Source organism: Trachypithecus francoisi, unplaced genomic scaffold, assembly GCF_009764315.1.
Source record: "Trachypithecus francoisi isolate TF-2019V2 unplaced genomic scaffold, Tfra_2.0 Lachesis_group16, whole genome shotgun sequence".
Classification (NCBI taxonomy): Eukaryota; Metazoa; Chordata; class Mammalia; order Primates; family Cercopithecidae; genus Trachypithecus; species Trachypithecus francoisi.
In genome coordinates, this window is record NW_022681461.1 from 32,768,211 (window position 1) to 32,795,200 (window position 26,990).

Consider the following 26,990-nt stretch of genomic DNA (forward strand, 5'->3'; position numbering starts at 1 on the left):
CAAGCATTTAGAGGCAAGCAACACATGCAGAACAAGCAAGAGATTAGTGTACATGAAGAAGAGGCAACTTACATGGCTGTTGAGAAGAGAGCTTCTGTGAGTGGACAGACCGTCAGACTTTTGCAGCGTCTCAATCGCCATTTCAATCTGATAATAGATGTCATTAAAAAAAGGGCTCAAGACAAGATAGTAATAAAAGGCTGACCAGAGAATTTCTGATAGATTCTTTAAAGTTCCAACTTCTTCCTCAATGGTTGTTAATGAACAGCTATCACTTAATGTGTTTTCCCCCGCTTCTTCCCCACCCTCCAGAGAATAAAATAAAAATATGCACACTAATAATAAGCCCATTCACAAAGTAAACCTTTTTTGAACATTCCATAATTATCAGAATGGAGACCTGAGGAGCAGGAACCCCTGTGGATTCTTCTCCTTATGAATAAACATTCTTGACTTACATAGTTCAGGATGTGGGATAGTAACCATTCTCTTTCTAAATAGTCTCCCACCTAAAGAGTATTTAATATTAGTGCTAGTCTCTCATGAAAGGAAAATCATACTGCAGATTTTGAGTTTAATATGCATTAATATTTTAATGCAAATGAACAAGATTCTTTCATTAATGTCCAAAAGTTACTAAATCTATACATTCCTCCATTAATCCCGTATTAAAATATGGAAGTAGGGGGTGATTAGTACGACCAAATATGAAGAGGTAATGATGGTCCCTACATTGTATTTTAGGATATGGTGGTAAGGCAGAAATATTAGAAATGACAGCAGAAATGGAATGTAGAAGAGAAAATAATTCAGAGCCAACAAAGAGAAGGGACAACCACAGAAACAGCTCTATTCCATGAAATCTCAGCATACCATGAGAAATTATTAAATACCAGCTGTTACTGATAAATGTGATATACTCTTAATAACCTCATATTTAAAGTTATCTATCTTTCAACTCCTGGTAGTATTGCAAGTTCTATTAAAAACAGGTACTGAACACCTTGTATTTGGACACTGAGCTATACTAACAATATTAGCTAAACTCAAAAGAAAAAAAATCACACCGTGTAATTTAAGAGAGAAAATTGATTTCATTATTTTTAAAAGTCTGATTACGTCAACAATTCAGTATAAGCAGTTATAAAAATATTTAGAGCTTTAAAACATAGTTAACTGTCTTATACTTTGGCCATGGAAATTGATAAAGATTTGAAATTTTAACATACTGCCCCCTCCAAAGAAAAATAATGCAGTAATATCCATTGCAAAGTCTTAATTTTCTACCAAGTTTCCAATTTCTTTATGGTAAAACATTTTATACACAGAATATTCAGTATCAATTATATCAACATTAAATCTAATTTTCTTCTAAACAACTTAGGAATTAATAGCTTTAATTTTATTTTACATTATTTTCCCAAATTGCTAATTCTTCCCTGGAGTTAATAAAATGTAATACTGGGCTGGGCACGGTGGCTCAAGCCTGTAATCCCAGCACTTTGGGAGGCCGAGGCGGGTGGATCACAAGGTCAGGAGATCGAGACCATCCTGGCTAACACGGTGAAACCCCGTCTCTACTAAAAAATACAAAAAACTAGCTGGGCGAGGTGGCGGGCCCCTGTAGTCCCAGCTACTCGGGAGGCTGAGGCAGGAGAATGGTGTGAACCCGGGAGGCGGAGCTTGCAGTGAGCTGAGATCTGGCCAGTGCACTCCAGCTTGGGTGACAGAGCGAGACTCCGTCTCAAAAAAATAAAAATAAAAAAAAAATAAAATGTAATACTGAAAAGTGTATGTTAGGTTAAGAAATCATTAAAAAATTCTTAAAATAGATATTAAATTAATTCATAGGAAGATATAATACAATTTATCCTACTGCTAACTTTTTTTAGACAACAAAATTAAGTAAACTGGCTTCTAAAACATTCTCTGCCAGAATGGATGTTAATGCAGTTTATCACTATACTTGAAAATATTGATATTGCACAAATGAAAACAGATATATTACAGAAAGAGTAATGTAAATGTAATGAATAAACAAACATTTTACCAAAACATTAAACTGTTAAACTATAAAGGACTTTGGTATAACATCTCTTAAAACATGATCAATAAGTGCTTTGTTTTCAAAGAGAAAACAGAGCAGAAAACAAGTCAAAGGATTCATGTGACTATAATTCACTTATAGGAAGAATTTGTTCAAAACTCTAATTTGCCATTATACCTATATTTTCTTTAAAGTTTGAGTGTGGAGAATTTGAGGTAAGATTTCAGTCTAGCAAATAAAAAGAAAATGATCTGTAACTTTTGATATTATAATTTTAAATGAAAGGCAAATTACCAGATATATAATTGCTGAGCAACACTAAAGAAGTCCATGCTCTCAGTTTGCTAATAAGCACTTTTCAGTTGGATAAACCAGCACTTCTTTTTCTGGGGAAAAAAAAAAAAATCAGAGATCTGCTTCTGTCATTGAAGCTGTTATTTTATGGTGGTCCTAGATTTCCAAATGATTCCTTAGAAGTTCAGGCTTTTAGGAAACGGCCTTCTCATTTCTGGCCAGTTTTTTAAGAGCTTGGGAAAGGAGCAAGGAAATATGTGGGTGAAACTGGATTCCCCAGGAATGGATACACTGACATTCCAGAATGCTTTGGATCTTCAGAATTTTGGTTCTTCTTTGTGTCACTTTGTAATATAGGTAACAAAAGGGGTATTTCTTTTGGCTTTAGGAATCTTCTTCCTAACTGATTTAGGCCTGTGCTGAATTTGTGGAGCCCGAGAAATGGAAAGGCAGAAACATGGAATGATAGGACAACCAAGAAATAAAGACTGAGCTCTTCTACAAGGAAGACACCAGTCTTAGCATGCATGTTAGAGCCTACTTGGAAACCCACTGGCTTCCAAATACTCATGAATTCTTTAAGGCTTATTAATTAGTCCAATGGGATAACCAGGCCATTTAGTTACCACCTCACTGATAAGAACTTCTGAGAAGCATACAAAAAATTAACATTTATTATATTCATTTAAAAAATATATTGAAGGGAATTCCAATCTCATGAAAGGATCACAGCCCTGATTACATTTCTTAAAGAACATTTTTTTTTCTTTTTTAAGTACATAGTAACTGTGTGACTGTCATATATAAAGTTATGTGCAAAAGATCATGATTACAAAAATTTTTCATAATCCAATAGACATTACAATCCAGTAAGAGAGATAGGGTATATAGTCATATATATTAATAAATGCATAATTACCCCGATTTTATGGTTTGTCTGTGTCCCCATCCAAATCTCATCTTGAAATGTAGCTCCCATAATTCTAACATGTTGTGGGAGGGAGCCAGAGGGAGGTAACTGAATCATGGGGTGGTTTCCCCAACACTGTTCTTGTGGTAGTAAGTCTCATGAGATCTGATGGCTTTATAAAGGGTTTCCCCTTTTGCTTGGCTCTCATTCTGTCTTGCCTGCTGCCATGTAAGATGTGCCTTTTGCCTTCTGCCATGACTGTGAGGTCTCCCCAGACACGTGGAACTGTGAGTCCATTAAACCTCTCTTTCTTTATAAATTACCCAGTCTCAGATACGTCTTTATCAGCAGCATGAGAACGGACTAATACACCAAACAAGAATGTTTATAACAAAAATACAAGTATAGTTCAGAAAGGTGGAAGAAAATAAGAGTAGTAGTCTTTAACTTTTGAGGAGTCTTTAACCCTTTTGAGGATGTAATGAAAACTGTGAACTCTCTACTTGGAAAAAATGTATGTAAGAACACCTACAAAATTCACATTTATTTTCTTAGTTTATTGACTCTCTGAATTCAAAACCCATGTATTAAAAGATGGAAGTATTCAGGGGGTAAAAGGGAAATCTAGGAAGAATCGACTTAATAGAGCCAGGAGTCAAAAAAGCACAGAGTGTGTCCATAATTGGGAAATGGCAAAAAACCTAGTTTGTAGGGCATGAGCTATAAATATACATTTCATATATATATGGGAGCGGTATGAGTGAGGCTGAAAAAAATAGGTTGGAAGTAGATAATGTATGTAGGAATTAGGGAAAAAGCGATGTCATTAAGGTTTTCAGGAAAGTGTAGGGATGTATGAAAAACGCTAATTTTCAGATAAAGTCAGGAGATGGGTTTTGCTAGGTATAATGGGCCATGTTAGTAGTAAAGTTAAAATAGGTAACAGGAAAGTGTGCCCAATAAATGCTTGTGGATTGAATAGAAGCTTCTAGGACAATAATAAGTGAAGAGACTATCACTCACAGGAATATATTATGACAACGGCGGGAAAGTGAGGGTGAGGAAGAGGCAAGAGGAATAATGCAGAAATGGGGAAGAAGAGTAATAATGAGTTGGAATTTTGAAATTACAAAGATATGAAGGATTAACTAGCTGCATGATTCCAAATGGATTACTAATGTCACTCCTATGAATTCGCCCATGATTTAGGTTTATCATAGTTTCAAGGGGGTAGTTTTATGCATATGGGGAGGAGTTGGATAGAGGGACAGCGGATAGTGTGCAAATTAGCTAGATGCTAGATAAAATGTTAGTGAATTAGGATAAATTTCTACCAGTCTCTTCAAAGATTAAATCGATTTGTTAAATTTTCCATTATTGTAGATTAGATATTTAAGTAAATATTTGTTCAGTCTTCTGAGAGTTTACCAATCTCAAGAAAAAGATGGCACACATCAGCATCTGACACCCAAAATACTAATCCCAAAGTGGACTGGTGAGATCACATGCTTCCAGTTTATTGTGGAGCACTTAAAAAGTTAAGTTCATTCCTTAGGAAAAATTTATAAATTCTGCTAAATAGAAATATACGTAACACTAAATGATATTTTACCATAATACTCATGACTGTCATATTTAAGATAGGAAATGATGATCAGTTAACACCGATGGAAAATTTGCTTAAAAGTAGGCTCATTGATCCAGAAGATTACTGGCCCAAATGTTCAATGTGATATTCTCATATATCATCTGAGGAAATGCTCCTAACCTCAACAAAGATATTATATCCCCATAGCTTCATGCAATGAAAATGATTACGTTACCAGGTAGCTAGAATTTAAAAGTGATTCAAATTCAAGCTTTTTTTAAAGTATAAGAATAAAATCAACCAACTATTCCTCTTCCAGTATAACTATGGTGTGTGCTGCTGATAGTGGGAAATTTGTTAAACTAGCAGAGTTTCAAAAATACATAAGTGATTAAAGGCAAACTGAATGAATTAAATAACTGAATACTACTGGAAGGAAGGGATATTACTTCTTGCTGTTACAGTTTGACAGAGCATGTCTTTAGTAGACAATTGACAAATAATACCAGGCATTCTGATAGGGGCAGGTTAGTGAACATTTTAGGCAAAGCAAACAAGATAAGATTGCATAATGTAGGTTCAAGGAAGGGTAAGATTGGTGATATGATTTGGCTCTCTGTCCCTCCACAAATCTAATCTTGTAGTTCCCGTAATTCCCACGTGTTGTGGGAGGGACCCAGTGGGAGATGACTGTATCATGGGGGTGGGTCTTTCCCGTGCTGTTCTCCTGATAATGAATGGATCTCATGAGATCTCATGGTTTTAAAAATGGGAGTTTCTCTGCACGAGCTCTCTTTTTGCCTGCCACCATCCACATAAGATGTGACTTGCTCCTCCTCGCCTTCTGATTGTGAGGCTTCCCCAGCCATGTTGAACTGTGAGTTATACATTAAACCTCTTTCCTTTGTAAATTGCCCAGTCTCGTGTATGTCTTTTTCAGCAGCGTGTCAGAACTAATATAATTGGCTGAATGGTAACGTTCCTTTAAGGATAGGTAAATATGTACAGACTGCAATTTCATGACTAGGAGTGTTCAATTATACAGGATGTAAGCATTGTTAAAAAGTCTTGAGAAAGGTAATTAATCTGACATTACTTCATATATTATTAATAATTTGGGATATAATGTAGGATAGGAGAGAATCTAGACAGGAAAATCAACTTGGAAGCTATGATAATAGTCCAGGATTGAGGTGAGAAACTGGTGGTAACACTGCAGTGAGAATGAAAGGGATGAATACAAATATTTTCAAATTATAGCTCTAAAAGTGGGAGTCTAAGGGAGAAGGCTTGATAGTGCCATATTTTTACTCGAAATGAACACAATGGTCTTTATTTCATCACTATGTGATTAGAACATTTCAAATACACATATCAAACACATTGACATGAATAGATTATAAAATGTTTTTCCTGCTCATTTCTCTGCTGCACAGTCTTTATTCTAAGAATACAGATCATTTTGTTATTGAAATTTCAACTGTAGTGCAAAGTACTGTAATCACATTAACAAGAGGCCTTGTGACAACCTAAGTTAGACTAATTCAAAGCCTCAGTGATATCTCTCTTCTTGAGCATTGTACCTTCCTCTCTTTTTCCTCTTAGATTCTTTCAATTTTTAAAAATGTTCTTCTGCCTTTTTTTACTTAATGGTACAGAATCAATTTTTTTTAATATTAAAAAGTTCATTTTTTCCATTAAAAATGGGGATGGTAAACATTCTCCATTTTTTTTCTTTAAACTTATAAACCTTTAGACTATGGATATTTGAAAAATCAATTCTCTGAACTAAGATACACTATCTATATGTAATCTATTAAATGACCCTGGGTCTGAGTCACTAATAGTGTACACCTCCTCCCTATGATTATCTAATGTTAGGATACATAGTGCTTGGGAATTAAGACTGGTTCATGAGGGTCCTCGACTATTGCCTCACAATCAGATAAGAGGCTATGGCAACCCCTGTAAGATCAAATGGTGGGGTGAGCCATTGTTGGTTCTCAGCTAAAGATGGGAACCCTCCATTCAGTGCTACTGGAAGCCAGACATATTTTCAGAAGATGAAGAGGAGGTTTCAGCACTGCCTTTAGACAGACTGCTGAAATGTCAGAGTGACTGATCTGTGGGGCAGAAAAGTGATAAAGGGCGATGAAAAGTTTCCCAGCCTTAGGAATTATATGTGGTCTCAAAGGCTGGCAAAGGTTGAAGAGTCAAAAGTTCAGGCAGTGTGAAGAACTTCCACATTACATGCCAATTTACATGTCAGATTTCTGATCACATACTACCAGGAAGATGAAAAGATCTCTTTGCAATGTGTCATACGACAAAGTGCTATGGAACATAAATAGAAAAATCAAATCTGGTTGGATCAGCTTGCTGAGAGAGTGATTTACAATGAAGCCTATTCAGAGTAAATTAGATTTCATCAGAGGGTATAGAGACGACCCACCCCCATGTCATGACTTTTGCTGTGAATGAGTTCAACTGAGTGAAGAAAGAGAGGAAGGTGTATGGGTTGCTATGAGAAAATATCTGGAGCACCAGACAGAAATTGGAGAGTTATAGTAAATATATTTGTGAGTAAGCTCCCCTAACCAAACTTTGAATCCTTGAAAGACACAATCCCAGGAATTGCCTTCATTTGAGCAAAATGATCTCCACACTAAGCCTGGAGAGCTAGAGAATATACCAATTAATTTGCTTCCAGTATAGAAAGTGGCATGGTCACAAATGAGATAAAAATATGACCACACAAGCACTCACCTGGCCTTTGTTCTTGTCGGGTAGATTCAAGAAAACAAAAATGCGTAGATACTGTATGGCAGAGAACATTATTCCTTCTGAGTACGTCAAGCATGGGTATTTTGTGACAGACCAGCAGTGAAGGAAACTTCCATTATTTCTCAGGAATTAGGATTAGAAATTCAGAAAGGGCAAGGGAGATGTCATATTTCACACCCAGGGAGAAAAAATATCAAGTTTAGTGGAGCTCCAACAAAGATACAGCAACCCTTCTAGGAAGAACCTGTAGGGTACAGGGCACCTATTACCTCCTGGGGACAGAGACAGTGCAATAAATTTGTGGCCTAAAACTCAGGCTGAAAACAACCCCAATCACCAAGATGCTAATGGTGCCTTGTTGGAATGAGGGACAGGCAGACAGTCTCCAAGTATTCAAGAGCCACCCTGAGGCTTATGCCACATCTGTCCAAAAATTGGCATCAAAAAAGAGATTTTGGAGAAAAGTCTTAACCTAAGCCAGGGGGAAAAGAGGATGGGGGTGGGGAGGAGAGGGTCAAGTGATGTCCAGTAAACATTGTGCTTGTGTTCTCTTCCCATGCTCAAAGAAGGCATCAATATTATATTTTTTTAAAGGCAATACATATTGTGAAAAAGAAAAATGTAATAGAAAAGAAAAAACACATTTTCCCTATTATAAGGGAACACATTTTTTCTATTATAAGGGAACACATTTTCCCTATTATAAGTCCTCATTGCCTTCTAAAGAAGGAGAGTCCTTCTCATAGGATGGCCCTTTGTTTTGCAGAGTTGCTCTCAGGTTTAAGTGTTCACTGAAACACTGAGAGATTTTGAGAGATTTAGAGGAGACAGAATGATCCCAGACCTGGAAAGACTGAAGGTGGAGGATCACTGGCAGAATAAAAGCACAGAGTGGGGAGAACAAGGTTGTACAAAGAGGCTTTGTGTGACCATCTTTTAGAGGGTGTGATGCTAAACAGTGCTTTCCCCTACAAAATCTTCAGTAAAACCAATGCCACTTGCAGATACTTCTACTACAAGTAATCAAGACTGGCTGGAGCACAGGGATCATTTAGGGGCAGTTGATAATGCCAAAAAGGTAAACCTCAGTTTGAAATGTAGCAAAATGGGAAGAGGTGTTGAGTCTTTTCTATGATTTACATGGAACCAAAAGAGGCTCCCCTGGACATGTTGGTTACATACACATCTATGCAATGTCCCAAACAGAGTATCACATATACAGACAATTAGAACTCTCTCTTAATGTAAATATTAACCTGTCATTCCATTATATGCTAATAAGGCAGGAAGAAAAAGAACAATTATATCATCTTATTTATTGTCTTTATAGGTCAAGGCATGTTCTCTCGACTCTGAAATGGCTTTTTAATCTTTTGTTAAAAGATTAAAGGTCAAGATTGATATATTCAACTATCACTGTAATTAAAATTGGTTTCATGGTAGAAACTTTCTTTTCTAGAACTGTTAAAGTGATTTGAAAATGGAATAGTACAATGCTTTATGAATTATAAAGGCTTTCTATATTAATTCTCATTTTATCTTCACAACAACTTTGTAAAATAGGAAAGGTAAGGAATATTATCTCCTTTTTAACAGATTAGAAACCTGAGGCTATGTGGGATTGATAGATTTTCTTGAGATATGTAGACTTTCTTGGGTATTAACTATGAAGTTGAAATCCAAGATTTATCATGCTTAAATTCAACATCATTGCCATCATATACAAATATAACATGAATATAAATAAAGTAGAAATATTTCAAATTGTTGTAATGAAATTATCTTCTGAGGAGTAAGTGGTTTATAATCCAAAATTTGCTAAATGATTTCCTGTTAACAAACAATTGACTTTCTAACTGGAAAAATTTAAATATGATCGATAAGCATTACTCAAAAATGACTTAAAATGATGAAGTTACTAGGCAACAAAAAGTTTTAACTAGATAGTTAAATTTTAATCATAAAAACAGTTACCTAATGTATAACAATTGCATTTTCTTGTTAATACAGGTTACTCTGTTAACCTCATCAGTGAGTGTTTTCTCAGAGACATAGCATTTCTGTTTTCTTGTGAAAACAGCAAATTATTTAGAGAAACTTAATGAAGAGGATACACTTAAAACAAGGAATTTCCTTCTGGGTAATTTCTCTTCTGATCTTTAGGACTTTAAATTTTGTTTGTATCCGAAATCAGGTAAGACAAAAACATTTCTACCTGGTTTGCGCCTTGAGATCAGGTAAGATAGAAATATTTCTACTTGGAGACTTATGTTTAGAAAAGGTAATTGTGATGGCTGGCATTAGCATGTAACCACCACTCACACTTGTGTGAAATGACAGCCTCCTGGTGTGTGAAGAGGAGGGTACATCCTATAGGAAGCCATTCAACCAGGAACAACAAAAGAACACTTTCCTTTTGCATAGTCACTAAAATTGCGGTTCTTCAAAATATGATCCTGAACCAGCAGTATCAAAATCATTTGGGTACCTGTTAGAGATGCCAAACAAGGCCGGGCGCGGTGGCTCTCACCTGTAATCCCAGCACTTTGGGAGGCAAAGGCAGGTGGATCACCTGAGGCTAGGAGTTCAAGACCAGCCTGGCCAACATGGCAAAACCCAGTCTCTACTAAAAATACAACAAATTAGCTGGGAGTGGTAGTGGGCGCCTGTTATCCCAGCTACTCGGGAGGCTGAGGCAATTGCCTGACTCTGGGAGGCAGAGGTTCCAGTGAGCCAAGATTGCACAACTGCAAGCCAGCCAGGGCAACAGGGTGAGACTCCGCCCCCGACCCCCCCACCCCACCTCCCAATAAAATGCCAAACAAAACAAACCTCTACAATGGAGACTCTGTCCCCAGGCCTTTCATACATGTATTGTAAATGCTCTAACCTCCTCTTTCATTTGCCCAAAGCAGTGTTTTTCAGAATGTAAGGTGCAACTAATTAGTGGGTTACAGAATCAATAATGCAGGTACTGACCAGCATTTCTAAAAAATTAACTGAATAGAGTAGAAAATAATCAGAGTTAACTGCACACAGTATGGATAAGTATTGCTTCATGAAACTTCAGTTTCAGTCATATGTATATACGTACATGTATATACATAGTCATATGTTTGTACGTAGATATGCACTCATGAATATATGTATGTGCATATGAGTGAGTATTGGGCCACAGTGTAAAGGTATTTCTCATTGTAGTTTGTGGCTTTAAAACTTCAATTACCCTGTAATAAGCAGTTGAAACAGTTCTCATCTAGTCAATGAATACTTTCTTCTAAGGATCTCCAGAGTGTTCCTTGAGCTCAGCAGACCTGGCAGATATATACAGAAACACCACCAATCAAGCTAAGGTTCTAGCTATGATACCATTCTTTAAGTTGTATATTCAAACAATATGTAAATACATTACTTCCACAGCAATGTCAAGAAGTAGCTTAACTGAAGAGATTGAGGATAAGCTGTTCTTTTAATCCTCAATTAAAAAAAAAAAAAAAACCCAGAAAGCAAATCTAGCCAGCTTTGTTTTTCACATCCTCTCGAACCAGAAAGTAGTTAGTAAAGACAAAATCTTGTCTAATGTTTTATAAATGTTCAAATAAATGAAATCTTTTCCTTTCTATTCACTGATAATTTTATGACATCTAGAGAAAAAAATTAAGTTGTTATGCTTTCAACCTGAAATTTTGGCAATTTTGTGCCAAAGTTGTAACCTGAAGTTATTCTGAACATTTTCATAAGGGGGAAAAAAACGGCTGCATAAGAAACCTGTATAAATTGAATGTGTTCTGAGAACATTTGGCTGATGCTGGGATGTTGGGTTGAAATCAAGATTGTCTTTTTGGACTTCTTTGATTATTCTGTGGAGCCTAGATTCCCCCACTCTCACTAGAAGCCTATGAGTCTATGATGATAAAACTAGTTTCTGAGACATCAAGTACAAAAGCACTTGGGAGTTGGAATTACCCCTCAGAAATTTGCTGGGTTACAATTAAATACAGGATTTAAACTTCATCTTATATTTTCAAATGGTCCCTGCCTTTTGCAGTTTATTCTGAGTACTAAGAACACTTTCACTTTGTAGTTAGTCTCCGTAATCACTAAAACAGGCTTTCTTAAAGTGTGGTCTTGGACCAGTATTTTCAGTATCCCCCAGGCACTTGTTGGAAATGCAAATTACGGGGTTCTTGCCCACACTGACTGAATCGAAAGTCATTGGGGTGAGATATAGTGATGTGTTTTATCAGTGCTCCAGAGGATGCACACTCAAGTCTGAAAACAGGTGCACTGAGACATGATCTTTTTTTTTTTCATTGCCAGAGTCAGACAGCAATGACTACTTAAGGGAATATAAGTAGGTTGGTAATAGGCATTCCCATAATGGTGCCAGTTAACTCTAGTTAAAGGGTGATTCTGCAATCTTAAGTATTATTTGCATTCATGCCTCTTTCACTCTCTTGCTATCCAATCCTACCCAATCTTTAGGCAATTTTGAACTTATATAAGCAATATTATCAGAAGGTAAGCACAATTTTGATAAATCTAAAATTAATCAATTGATAACGTATTAACATTTGTGATTTAAAAAATAATGTGGCAAGAAAGTAGTTGAAACTAACCCTAAAAAGAAGTCTGGAGGCTATCTGTGAATTTCTATTTTTGCCTTGCAGGATTAGGTACCTTTCAGTGCAGGAACTAGCTCCATTAGCCCATACTGTAAGTCTTCACATTCATAGAAGCACAGTGCCTGGTCAACAGTAATACCTCAATAAATGTTTGAGAAAGTCAGTGACTAAAAAGAAAAACCCAGATTCTCAATACATAAATACAAATACAAACATCAACTTCCATTCCAAAATACTGAACAATAAGAATGGCTCTAAAAATTTCTACTAAATTTAATCCCAACTTTCACTGTTTAAACTTTCAACAGTCTAATAAATGAGGACTTTATCTGAAACCTAGGATCAGGGTTTAATGTGAACTGTGACACCTCACAGACAATATTAATACTGGGCACATAAAGGATTTGCTTTATCTACATGCATTTGGGGAATATGACCAAATAGATATAATGTATAATCATTAAGAGCTTGTCCAAAATTTTAAAAAATAACAAATGACTTTTTTTTAATAGATAATATATTCACATGCCTCCCACCTTTTATTCTTCATGTATCCTTCCTAAAGGTATCTTTAGGATTGGCTGGGCGTGGTGGCTCATGCCTGTAATCCCAGCACTTTGGGAAGGCGAGGCAGGCGGATCACTTGAGGCCAGGAATTTGAGACCAGCCTGGCCAAAACAGGGAAACCCCGTCTCTACCAAAAAATACAAAAATTATCCAGGTGTGGTGGTGCGTGCCTGTAATCCCAACTACTTGGGAGGATGAGGCAGGAGAATCACTTGAACCTGGGAGTCAGAGGTTGCAGTGAGCCGAGATCAAACCACTGCGCTCCAGCCTAGGTGACACAGCAAGACCTTGTCCCACCACCCCTCCACAAAAAAAAAAAATTAGGATATCTTATATAAGCACATAGCAATATGTGTTTCTATTTACACACACACACTACTCTTTGCTTTGTCACTCAACAATATGATTTGGAGATTTTTTTCATATAAATGTGTATATACGTGTGTGTGTGCATATATATATACACACGCACACATATACTGCCTATACACACATATATAAGCATGCTACATAGCATATATATATACACATACACACACACATATATACTGCCTCATTATCTAGGGGCTATATGTAATTCCACTTGAGGTAAAAGTACTAACATTTATTTACATATTTCCCTGCTAATGGATGAGGCGGTTTCCAATCTTTTTCTTTTTTGAGACAGAGTCTCTGTCGCCCAGGCTGGAGTGCAATGGCACGATCTTGGCCCACTGCAACCTCCGCCTCCTGGGTTCAAGTGATTCTCCTGCCTCAGCCTCCCAAGTAGCTGGGATTACAAGTGCCTGCCACCAAACCCAGGTAATTTTTGCATTTTTAGTAGAGATGGGTTTCACCATGTTGGTCAGGCTGGTCTCGAACTCCTGACCTCAGGTGATCCACCCACCTCAGGCTCCCAAAGTGCTGGGACTGCACACGTGAAACACCGTGCCCAACCCCAATCTTCTTCTATTGCAAATAAGTCTACCACAAATATAGCTTTTATGTAGCATTTCATATACATAAGAGTATTATCAGTATGATAAATTCCTGGAAGCACACTCACTGAGTCAAAGGATATGTGTTTTTTTAATTTTTAATTTTGACAAAAAACTTCCACATTGCTCTCCAATTTTGTGCCAATTTAGATTCCCATCAATCATGACTGAGAGTACCTGTTTCCTTACACACTTAGCAAGGCTTACCAACCTCTTCCGCATTGCTTGTATGGGATGAAAGGTGGTAGTTCTTTGTAGTTTATTTTTCACTTCCTTTTCATTGGACTGCCTGTTCTTGTATTTGCTCCGTTTTCGTTATTTTTTTCTGATGGATTTGTAAGAGTGGTCTATATATGTAAAAAATTAGTCCTTTGAGTATAATACCTCAAAACTTTATGCCAGTTTGTTGTTTGACCATTTCCTTTGTTTACTGTGGTCTTCTCAGCAGAATGTTTTCACCATTATATAACTGAGTTTATCAATATTTTCCTTATAGCTTCTGGATTTTATATTATGCTTCCCACTCTAATAATAAAACACATTTTTCTATCCAAGTGAAATTAATTTCGATATAAAGACTAATATATGAACCAATCTAATTTTCTTTTATAAAATACTCAGTTGTTTCAAATATCATTTACTTATAATCCATGACTTCTCAACTCACAGGCAATGCCTCCTTTATTATACACAATATTCCTGCACGCATTTGGCCTACTTGGTCTCTAGTCTTTCATTTACCAGTCTATTCATGTGCCTAGACAATTGTTTTAATTATTATAATTTTATATACATTGTAATATCTGATAGGTTGTTTCCCTCTACCCCATCCCTCATTACTTTTATTTTTACAAAATTTTCTATACAATTCTTGCAAGTTTATTTACATGAACAGCCTTTCTTGTCAAAAAATCTATTGGCATTATGACTGAGATTATGTTGAAACATTTTATGTTAACTTAGGGAGAATAAATGTTTAATACTGAAATTTCTTATCCAAGAATATGGCATGCCTTTCCAGTTATTCAAGTTTCCCTTTGTGTCCCTGGGGAACTTTAGGTATTTCTTATTCAGGAACTGGATCTTGCACACTTATTATTAGTTTGTTGCCAGGTATTTTTTGTTTTTATTATGAGATCTTTGTTTCTATTATATTTTCTAACTATCTAGAAAAGCTATTGATTTCTTTGTGTATTAATTTTGTGGCCGGGCGCGGTGGTTCAGGGCTGTAATTCCAGCACTTTGGGAGGCCGAGGCAGGCGGATCACTTGAGGTCAGGAGTTTAAGACCAACCCAGCCAACATGATGAAACCCTGTCTCCACTAAAAATACAAAAGATTAGCTGGTTTTGGTGGCGGGTGCCTGTAATTCCAGTTACTAGGGAGGCTGAGGCAGGAGAATCACTTGAACCCAGGAGGTGGAGGTTGCAGTGAGCTGAGATTGTGCCACTGCACTCCAGCCTGGGTGACAGAGTGACACTCTCTCTCGAAAGAAAAAAAAATTGTACTGCCACCTTACTAAAATGTCTTATTAGTTGTTATAGTTTTTAATTTCGTTCTCTATGATTTTTATCAAGTACACAATCATATCATCTGCAAGTTCTGACCTCTTTACCTCCCTTTGATTTTTACATTTCCTTTCTTTTGCCTAACTGCATCTTTCCTGTAATTTTAAAAGCACAATTAAACACCACATCTTCCTTTCTTATGAGACAGATGAAAAAGTCACTCAAACTTACACTTAGTAAATTTGAAGTGTATTTGTAAAATTATTTCTAAGTCTGTAGTTAGATTACAAAACTCCTATGTCATGGAATTTACTAACACCAATAGTTACAATCAAATGCCGTAACTAGAGTTTAAAGGAAACCAGATAATTCTGTGGCCAATAAACACAACAACTGGAGTTATGTGTACTGAGAAAGTGGTAATCAAATCACACACTTTGGGGGATGAACTAATATGCACAGGAACATGGAGAAATTCTCTCTCAGAGAACTGACAATTGGTCATAGGCACTGTGTCGTATTTTCCCCTTTAAATTAAACACATGGACCTGTGGAAGAGGCAGTATTGAAACTTTTTTAGTCTAATATTGACTTATATGTCACTCATAGACTATGATGTATTAATATTTTAATCTGCACCAATGCATTTCATATTTTATCTGGATTATCTAATCTTTATAAGTGAAGCATTAAGTTGGTGGAGCTTTTTTCTTTAAAAATTATGTTAGTTTCAAACTAGTAACAACATAAAACTTGACTTGTAGACCCTAAGGAAGGATCAAGCAAAAGATATAGAAGAGGTTGCCTGAGATATAGGTTACTTTAATATTTATAAGTACAATTTTTGAGCATCATTAAACTTTGCTTATCTAGATCTTGTATGACAAAGAACCTAGCTTTTTCTGGCATGTTACCCATACACCTGTGTTCTGAAATGCTGTTTCAAATATGAAGTAGCTAAAAAATAAAATAATTCATTATATTTGGCTTTAAAGTTCAGAGGAATTCACTGGCTATGCTCAGGAAAGAATGAAGGACCCTGTCATTCTCTTTGTCTTAACCTGCTAGTTTATCAAGATTTCTAGGAGTGGAATGTCTTACAGCTCTAATGGTAAAATTACTGCTTCTAGATCTTATCAGCTTTGAGGCTGGAGCAGTGTGGAACTGACTGACAGCTGAATGGAATACAGATGAAGTGATGGAGACTACAAGTCATTCAAAGCCCCATTTTATTAAATGCTTTGAAAATGAGGCCCAGATCCTTCAGTCAATTTATGGTTTAGTGTAGGAAGCAGACGGTTCATGGTACTCTGTCTGAGGAGTTTCATTTGAGGGACTGAGTTGGCCTAGGGAAAAAGGGACACAGGAAAACAGAAAAAGCTAAGATCATAATGGTGATACATGTTTCTGCCAAAATAAGTGGACAGAGTTTTTAAAAAAAATATGAGGCTAACTGTAAAACTTAGTAAATTATTTTAAATAGAAATTACTGTTTTTCACATAAAATAATAACTGTGATTTATGCATAATTTATGCATACTTCTAACTTAAAATTTCTTCTAAGTGTATCTTCATATATGATAATTAAACAGAAGTGTTCATCTCATGTGACTATATTGCTTTTCTGTCTCAATGTAGTCATAACCAATCATCTAATATTATTTCAACATTTTTTCCTCTGGTAAGATAGATGGGCAATTCAGCTCCTTCCAATATAATCATTTCCCTTAAATATAAGGAAGTCCTTCATATACTAACAAGAAACAAGAAGTCTCCAAGACATAAGATGTGGCATTTTTCTTACCACTTGTGTAAAAAAAAAAAGAAAAAGAGAGGGAGTGAAAAAATATATATTCTGCTTGTATATCCTGCTAGAATATTGCTAGAATAATACTTTAAAAACTTGGTGGCAGGGCATGGTGGCTCATGCCTGTAATCCCAGCATTTTGGGAGGCTGGGGTGGGCAGATCACCTGAGGTCAGGAGTTTGAGACCAGCCTGGCCAACATGGTGAAACACTGTCTCTATTAAAAATACAAAAAATTAGCCAAGCATGGTGGTGAACACCTGTAATCCCAGCTACAAGGGAGGCTGAGGCGGGAGAATCTCTTGAACACGGGAGGCGGAGGTTGCAGTGAGCAGAGATCACGCTACTCAACTCCAGCCTGGGTGACAGAGCGAGACTCTGTCTCAAAATAATAATAATAATAATAATAACAATGATAATAATAATTTTAAAAAAAGATAAGAGAGAACTTGGTAATACTGGTTGCCTCTAAGGATGAGAACTGGGAAACAGGTGAGGGAGACTCATGCACTTTCTTATATCTTTTGAATGTGCAACTTAAGAATGTATAACTAATTCATATAAATAAATTAAAATTTTAAAATCAAACACATGGCCATTGGTAACACAGAAGCAAAAGAATAAGAAGGTAAAATTATTTTGGAGAGCTAAACATATTTATCCTCTTAGAAAAAGCATTCCCTTACACCAAATTCATAAACATGCCAAGCCAAGAATAAATAAATAAAAGCACTCACAATTCTTAAATGAATTAACTTTCTATTAATTATATAAACTAGGCCAAACTTTTACTTATATAGCAGCAGATGGACTTTCAAATTATCCTCCAAATAATTAAATAAATTATAATATTTTACATTAATCAAAAGAGGTGGAAACATGAACAATATTAATTTCAACGTATTTTTCTTGTGCCTCTTGGTGGGATCTAATTTTAGCAACATCCCATTAACATATATAAATACTAAATGTATATACATAAAGGTGTAAAAATTAACTTTCATATCACAGTCTCAAAAATGATTAATGTAATCTTACTTAAGTATTAAGAAGAATTTAAAAAACCCCATACATAACCATCTAATTATAAGAATAAAAATATTATTTTATGTAAGAGTGAGTAAATAAGGCTTTTTAAAGCAAGTTGGTAATTACTGCATACTCTGGTATAAGATAAATTATGCTGTGATGAGCACCAAAAAAATCACTAACTACATTCACAAACTTTTAATCTTCGAGTGAAAAGTATATTCAGTTCCAAAACTATAAAATTCTATAAATGATGTGATTATATAGAAAAATAATCATGAAAAATACATTAGAACATCAAATGAATGAAAACAGAGGGAAATATTATGCTGATATAGTTAGAAGACAGATGTATAATGAGTTCAGATTTATGACTGTAGCCAATTCTTCTACCTTAACGTCCATGTGTTACTCAAATAGTAGCAATAAACAGATCCCTAACATATTCAGGTCACAACTTAGCTGAACCCATATCCAGTGATAATTCAATAAAAATGTTACAAAATCTTTCTGAAAAATGCTATTTAATATTATCCACAGGAAATGCCTTTTAAATGTATGTGTATGTATTTACATAAGTAAAAGCATGGATGTATATATCTATATACATAATTATACACACATGGACCATATAAAAGGAAACAGTAAATCAAAGGATAAGTAGTATTTTGACTAAATTTGAATATTAGTAGTTGACATAATATATTCATCATATAAAATTTGTTACCAAATTAACAAATGCTGACTTTTTAAACTTTTATTTTAAGTTCAGGGGTACTTGTCCAGGATGGGCAGGTTTGTTATACAAATAAATGTGTGTCATGGGGATTTATTGTAACAATTATTTCATCACCTAGGTGTGAAGCCTATTATCCATTAGTTATTTTTCCTGATCCTCTCCCTCCTCCCACCCTCTACCCTCCTCTAAGGACCAGTGTGTGTTGTTCCCCTCTATGTGTCCATGTATTCTCATCATTTAGCTTCCACTTGTGAGAACATGCAATATTTGGTTTTCTGTTCCTGCATTAGTTTGCTAAGGATAATGGCCTCCAGCTCCAACCATGTCCCTGTAAAGGACATGATCTCATTCTTTGTTACGGCTGCTTAGTATTCCATGGTGTATATGTACCATATTTTCTTTATCCAGTCTATCACTGATGGGCATTTGGGTTGATTCTATGTCTTTGCTATTGTGAATAGTGATGCAATAAACATATGCATGCATGTGTCTTTATAACAGAATAATTTCTATTACTTTGGGTGTATACCCAGTAATGGGATTGATGGGTCAAATGGGAGTTCTGACTTTAGGCCTTTGAAGAATCGCGACACTGTCTTCCACAATGTTTGAAGTAATTTATATTGCAACCAGAAGTGTATAAGCGTTTCGTTTTCTCCACGACCTCACCAGAAAAATGCTGAGATTTCTAAGTACCTTGAAAACTGAAAAACTGTACAATGCATAAGCCAAATATTAAGACATCTTTATGCAATTTTTTTCATTTAAAGTTATAAGAATAAATCATATGCTCAAATAAAATTTTTCTGTTAATGACTCAGAGATTCTTCCAGTATGAGAAAGATGGTGTTAGGTTTTATGTTGAATATTAGACTAAGTAAGAAAAGTGTTAATCATTTTTCTTAGTAGTGGCTTCAATATCAAATCAATTCACTTTTTTTCATTAATATATCTCAAGAAATTGATCTGCACATTAGGATAAACTTTTCGTTGTGGTAAGAAATTATTCCTTAACATTTTAAATAAAAGTGTTTTTGTATAGGTACAGGTAAATGTAAGAGAGGGTGTCAAGGCAGTTATTCTAAGAACTGGAGCAGAAAACTTTGCCACAGGAACTGGGCCAACTGTTTGGTTTGTGCTATTCCCAAGTACCCAAACACAGCTAGTTTTACATCAACTGAATTAACTGACTATGTATTACACTTACTGATAGTCCCCTAAGGAGTGACCAAAAGGACTATTTCTCAGTCAAGAATTTCGGCCACAGTATAGGCTACTATTGCACAGTAAGTTGCATCAGTCATTCTACAGGTTATATATTGAACACTAAAGAACAGTAAGGAAAACTGAACTTATATGGTACAGATGGGCTCAACGTTTGGAAAGAAATGGCTTGAGTCTTGACCAACAAATCTTTAAAGACTGTGTTCACATACAATCTTTTGTATGATTCTACAGTAAATGAAAAATATACATAAACTCAATTAAATCCCATTTAATGACATGGCATCTCCTAAAACAAAAAACAAACAAAAAAACAAACTTGATTTTTAGGAGTGAAAACAACCAAAAATCTATGGTTAGTATTTCTAACATTTGGCAAGAGGCGGATGATACGAAATCTTAAATAGGTTTCACGGGACTTCAACTTTGTTAATTTTACTACAGTAACAGATGTGCAACTGTAAACTGAGAATCACAACCTCACTGTGAGTCAAGCAGATCTTCAGTACAATTGAGAAGGAGATTTAAATCAAATATACTTTTCAATAATCAATTCAAGGTAATACAAAAACACTAGCAGAAGTATATTTAGACAAGTACTGCACTATCAATCAATATGGGCTTTGGTGAGATCACTGTGATTTTTCCATGCAAAAGTTATCTTTTTTTTTTTTTAACTTTTGTATTCCTTTTGTTAAAAAGGAAAATTTTCTTATAAAAAAGAAAGCAAAACCAAAAAAAAGAAAAAAATCACCTCAGAAGTTTTATCCTTAACAACCTCAAATATGAATATTTTTAGTATAAAATTAATATATACAATTGATATAAATTGGTGTTTTGTAAAATTTTCAACTATTCCCAGTTTTTATAATTCAGTTACTTTATCTGTTTAATTTACCAGTTAGTATAATAAAAATCACACATCAAATTTGTATAATGGATAACTTAAGGAATAACGCCACCTTTCATACCTACATACCTACATGGAAAGTGTATCCCTAATAAAAAAAAAAAAATAGAAGAAGAAGAATCAAACTATAAAGGTTAGCAATGCAACTGTATTTACATGAGCTGGATTAAACAATTTGGTTAATTTAGTGAGAGAGCAAGTAAATTTAGTAAACCCACATCCAGTTGATGCAGATGTTAAACAGGTATCAGAATCAGCATGAAGGCAAGTAGGAACACCTAGAGGAGGTAAGGTAGGAAAGGAATGGGGTTTCAAAGGATGATATGTTAGAATAAGAGAGGGTGGATGAAATGAAAGTGGGAAAGGCAAATTTTGTCCCGTTTTTCAGTTTTCCTAAGGCCTTGATAAGTGGTATTTTCCTTTCACTGAAAATAATTTTTCTAGGTGGCCTATAGGAGGAGTGCTATATACTACTGCCACCTTTTTCTATCTCTTTTCTTTTTATGTTGAAGATATAGTTATTTTTACATCTAGAATATTTTATAATTCCTTTGTAAATCTAATGGTTCTAAAGTAGGAGGAAATTATGAAATCATTTAGTCTAACCAACGCCTTATTTTATTGATAGGGGAACTGAGATCCAGAAAAGCTATGGTTTATTAGTAGCAATTCCCTTTCTTCTAATCTACATATATATACTGGTGTGACTAAAAGGTTTAAAATACTGTATTTAATATTATTAAAAGCAAGAGACAATAAATACACATAAGAAATGCTTCAAAATTACAAAGAAAAAAATTACAAAAAGGAACTCTCCGCTCAGAAGAGCTAGTCATCTGTTCTGATGTTAGTAACAAATAGTGAATTAAAATCAAGAGTTTTTAAAAAATGAATTAGGAAAAGGCACTGAATGATGAAAGTAGGAACACAAGAAATTACTACAAATACACAAAGGATATACAAAGTACTTACCAAGCACATATAATATCCTGGAGAAAATCCATAAAATGAGAAATATAAAGTTTCTCATATTACTATTTTCTCCCCAATTTATTTCTATCTCTATTTCATTGCAAGAACAAACTATATGATGAGATGATAAAATGGGATACATCTCCTTAATTCAAATCCCCAGCACCCTTTTATATGTAACACCTAGAAAATCTATTCCATTGCTGCTTTAGCTATGTGGTTCTAAATGACCATTCTCATATGCTTAGTTGAGGTGAAAAACAGAAGTTCAGGCTAGAGTTTGATGATATCAAATTCTGCAAAACTTTCTATGACTATTTATTTCTATTACATCATTTCAGTACATTAAAATACATTGTGTTGGCCGGGCTCAGTGGCTCACATGCTTGTAATCCCAGCACTTTGGGAGGCTGAAGAGGGTGGGTCACCTAAGGTCAGGAGTTCGAGACCAGCCCGGCCAACATGGTGAAATTCCATCTCTACTAAAAAAAATACAAAAATTAGCTGGGCATGGTGGCACATGCCTGTAGTTCCAGCTACTTGGGAGGCTGAGGCAGGAGAATCACTTGAACCCAGAAGGAAGGGGTTGCAGTGAGCTGAGATTGCACTACTGCCACTCCAGCCTGGGCCACAGAGTGAAACTTCATCTGAAAAAAAAAAAAAAAAAAAAAAAAAAAAAAACAGAAAAAACCCCACAAACAAAGAATAACCCAATGTGTTAAAATAAATATATCTATTAAATTTAACTTAAATATGTATGTTCCTAAGACTAAGATACTATTCGCTCATATCTAGCCAACACAAATATTTTTCATCTGAATCACCTATACTAATGCTTCCTAAAGTACCTCTCTGGTGGAATGCAACACGAATTTACACATGACACGTGGGTAAATATTTTTAATTTTACTATTTAAACACTGATTTCAATATGTATTAGGAAAAAATTACACACGATTTTCTATTTTAAAGGTGAGTCAACTTAGAAAACATATTAAGTTAGTAATAATACAGTTGGCATGAGAATATGGCAAAATTTACATATTTAAGGTTTGGGAAATGCTGGCTTACATAATGTAACTTCTCTGGGGATGAGCTAGCATAAATATTATTGTTGAAATATGTGAAAATTCCAAGCTAAATTATATTTTATTCTCTGTATTACTGCCTGGCTTTTATCTCATAAAGTACGCATAATACGAAAGTGAGTTCTTTCTATATAAATTTAAGATATTTTACTGATGGAAGACAGCTTATTAAAACCAGCAGTTCAATGAGCAAAACTCACCTTTCTAATTTGCCAGTAAAATTAAAAACTCTAATTCACCTGATTAGAGGGCATACGTATCAGTAACATTCTGCATAATACTACACATACTATATTCTGCAAACTACAATATTAAAACTATCTAACACATTCGTGCCCCAGTCCCATCTGTGTTGTTCTTTTCCCTCTATAAAAGGAAATGTTCATTAGAGGCTATTAAAAGCTAAATTAAACTACCAAAAACTCAAATACTTACTGTCGCTGGGGAGGCCCGAGTTGTGTGTGTCACTGAGTGACCAGAATTCTCCATTGAGTTGCCGATCAGATAGGTTCCTCCAGAGCTGCTGATGAGTTGTCCTCCTGTGACGCCCATCTGAATCCCACCAGTGCCCACCATACTGTGGGATGAGACCACGGTAGTCACCTGGGCGGAACTCCCTTGAGTATCAAAGTAATTCCCTCCAGTGTTTTGACTGTACATCTGCGTCTCTGTGTAAGGATACGTTGTTGTTCGGCTTTAGAAGAAGAAGGAGAAAAAAGAAATTTACTAGCTTATTTATGTTATCTTAATTTTTTTCCTAATATGAATGTAATTGAAACATATTGGTTGGCTTAGCCCTTGGAACATGGCAAGTTTTACATTTTGTACAAAACTTCATTCCCAGAAACAGTTCGATTTACTTTTCAAATTAAGGGTTCACCCATTTAAATAAGTACCTCAACTAGTTCTGTACTACAGAGATTTTGCCCTCTCCTGGTGCCTACCTCCAGCATATAAATAAGCTCAGGTCTCTTCCCTCCAAGAAATCTTGCTGAACAACTTCAATTGCTTATAAAACGTACTACAAATCCCAGTTTTAGAAAAGCTGGAACCTGGAATAAGTAGGAGTAGTGTGAGTAGTTGACTTAGCTCCTACTTTGCTAATATTCAGACTACTTAACACTCCTGGGTGAGTCCCAATAAACCTCCATGACTAAAGGAGCTAGCATGGATCTCTTTCTTACCTCCACAAAGATCTTAAGCAAATAGTTTACTCACCTTGGACCCTAAGTCCCTCCCTCATCTCTCTCTATCCCTTCACACTTAAGCTCCTCCTTTATAAGATGACTATTCCAACTCTTCATGTCCTCACTTTCCACTTTCCAACAATTACAGTCAAGCTTCTGCCCTTAGCCTTTCATTAAAACTGCTTTTAATAAGGTCACTTGTGCCCACAGCTAAATACCAAGCTAAAAGACTCCTGTCAGTCCTTATCTCTTGTGACCTATCTATAGTAAGACACTGTTGGCCACTCCATGTTACCCTTTCCCTCCCTTTTCTGTTCTGATTAAGCTTATTTGATTCATCTATTTTTATTTTCAATTGACTATAACTTCAATTTTAAGTGGATCTTTTTAACTTTTTATTTTAAAATACTAAGTTCTCAAGAAGTTATAAAAGTATATGTAGAACATGTTTTAAACATTCAAATACAAAATAGAAACTCCCAGTTCTTTTGCTATTATCTTCAGTGCTACCTCCTAAAGCTAGCCATTCCTGAGAGTTTGGTGTGTATGTTTTCAGATATGTCCTATCTTAAGGTCTGGATATCTTAACCTCTTTTGTCCCTTAGTTTCTACAGCCCTTCTTTTCCACTTTTTGCTTTTTACCATAACCTCTCAAGAGCCTTTTGGAATCTCCAATTTTTCTACCACATCATCAAATATTAATATTTTTCTGAGTTTTCTATTTTGAGCTCTTATTTTTATTTAGATCAAAGACCTTTACTACATACAGTACTGTATAATCATTTACACGCTCTTAGTAAACAATCTTACGTAAGTTGGTATCACTGCTCTCTTTACTTCCTAGTTATACTTTAAGAATATTAAATCTGGGTTTCTAACAGCCAAGTGGTCATCGCTACTCAGAACTCCTATGAAATATGGGAGGCTGTGTAAAACATAACATATGATGAGATTCCTTTCCTCTCTTGTTCTTTCTTCCACACTTCCGCTTCTCAGTAGAGGGCAGCACCACCATCCTCAGCGTTGGAAATTATTGATTACTCTTCCCTCTGACTGACATGAGTGCTGAGTCCTGTCAATTTTATCTTCTAAATAATTTTCCAATTCTCTTTTTCCATTATCATACATACTACTTTAATTCATAATGTTCTCTATTATATAGGCTGAGCATACCTTATCAACAATGCTTGAGACCACAAGTGTTTTGGATTTTGGATTTTTTTCAGATTTTGGAATATTTTCATATATAAAATGAGAGATCCTGGGGATAGGACCCATATCTAAATATGAAAGTCACTTATGTTTCATATACATCTTATACACATAGCCTGAAGGTAATTTTATAAAATATTCTAAATAATTTTGTGCATGACACAAAGTTTGTATATATTGAACCATCAGAAACGAAAGATGTCACTCTTATGTTGGTGGTCAAAAACTTTCAAATTTTGGAGCATTTCAGATTTTGGATTTTGCATTAGGGATGATCAACCTGCAATTGCCTTCTAATTGATTTTCCCTTCTCTAATCAGTTGCTCTTGCAATCTATCTCCAACTTTGCTGCCAGGAGAATTTTCTATAATGCAAATATAAAAATAAAACTGCTTAAAAACCTTCCTATGATTCTCTCTTGCCTTCAGAAAAAAGCTCAAAACTCTTGTCCATCCTACAAAAATCATCAGGGGGTCGTGACTACATAATCTCGAGACTTGGTATTAGCCATGTTATCAAATGCTCTCTTCACTCGCATCATATTGACCATTTTTCTGGTCCTGCTAAAAAGTGCCATTTTCTCTTGCCTTTCTACTTCACTACATAAGGATTCCTCTGCCTGAAAGGCCTTTTCATTTTTTTCCACCTCCCTTCCTTTGTCCTAATCATCCTTAAACTCCCAACAGAAGCTCCTTATCTCAAAATTATTTTCTGCATCCTTTGCCCTCTATGGCCACTCCTCACAGGGCTGTTATGTTTTATGTTCTGTACTTTCCCAACAAGCTTTGAATTCCTGAAACATAGCTCTCAATGTGTTAATTTCCTCAAGTCTTCCTACTCCCATCAGTACTCTCAACACTTAACACAGTTGCTGGTACACAGCTGGCACACTAAGTAGTCAACAAATAAAAATATTTAAAAGTACAGTAGACATAATAGCCAGTTTCATAAATTTCTGTATCACAAATCTTTTATTTTGTTAAAACATGAGAAATTATGCTAAACTACTCCAAGATTTTTGAGTAATTTAAAACAAGTACTTTTAACCCATTATAAATTATACTTGTAATTTACAATATATACTTCAGTAAAATAATAAGAGTGTTCTGAAAATATTCCACACTAGGTAAAGTGCCCTTTCCAGAAAGAGCCACAGCAAATCCAGGTAAAAAGTTTAGTCTGGGGTGATGATAGAAACAAATTCATAGAAAACGTTTTTTTCTTAAGTGACATAGAAAAATGTCACTTAAAATACACGTACCATTCTTCTCATCACTGCTATATTTCCCAACTGGAAATCTCATTTGTTTCTTTATTTACATGCTTATTTAATAAAATAAAACAGCCATGTTGGTTTCAAATTTAGATAAAATGAGAAATGAGGTCATTTTAATTTTTGTCTACCAAATATGACAGTGGCCCCACTTAACTATGCTTAAAACAGCACAATCTGATGTTGATATTTAAGTATAGTCAAATAAGCTGTACAAACAGATATAGGACAATAAATACTTTGACAGATGT

At 35.2% G+C, this 26,990-nt stretch overlaps 1 protein-coding gene across 10 annotated transcripts in view; it reads right to left on the reverse strand.

Annotated features, from left to right (window-relative positions):
• The window catches only part of RFX3 (regulatory factor X3), a 322,424-nt gene that overhangs the window by 90,600 nt on the left and 204,834 nt on the right, over positions 1-26,990 (reverse strand). For 9 of the 10 annotated variants that reach the window (XM_033237213.1, XM_033237214.1, XM_033237219.1 and 6 more), the window contains 2 exons: positions 23,503-23,761; positions 73-147 (listed from right to left, as the gene is read on the reverse strand). In XM_033237213.1, the coding sequence (XP_033093104.1) occupies positions 73-147; positions 23,503-23,761 (334 nt within the window). The remainder of the gene's footprint in view (positions 1-72; positions 148-23,502; positions 23,762-26,990) is intronic. The other variant, XM_033237221.1, reaches the window with a different exon arrangement.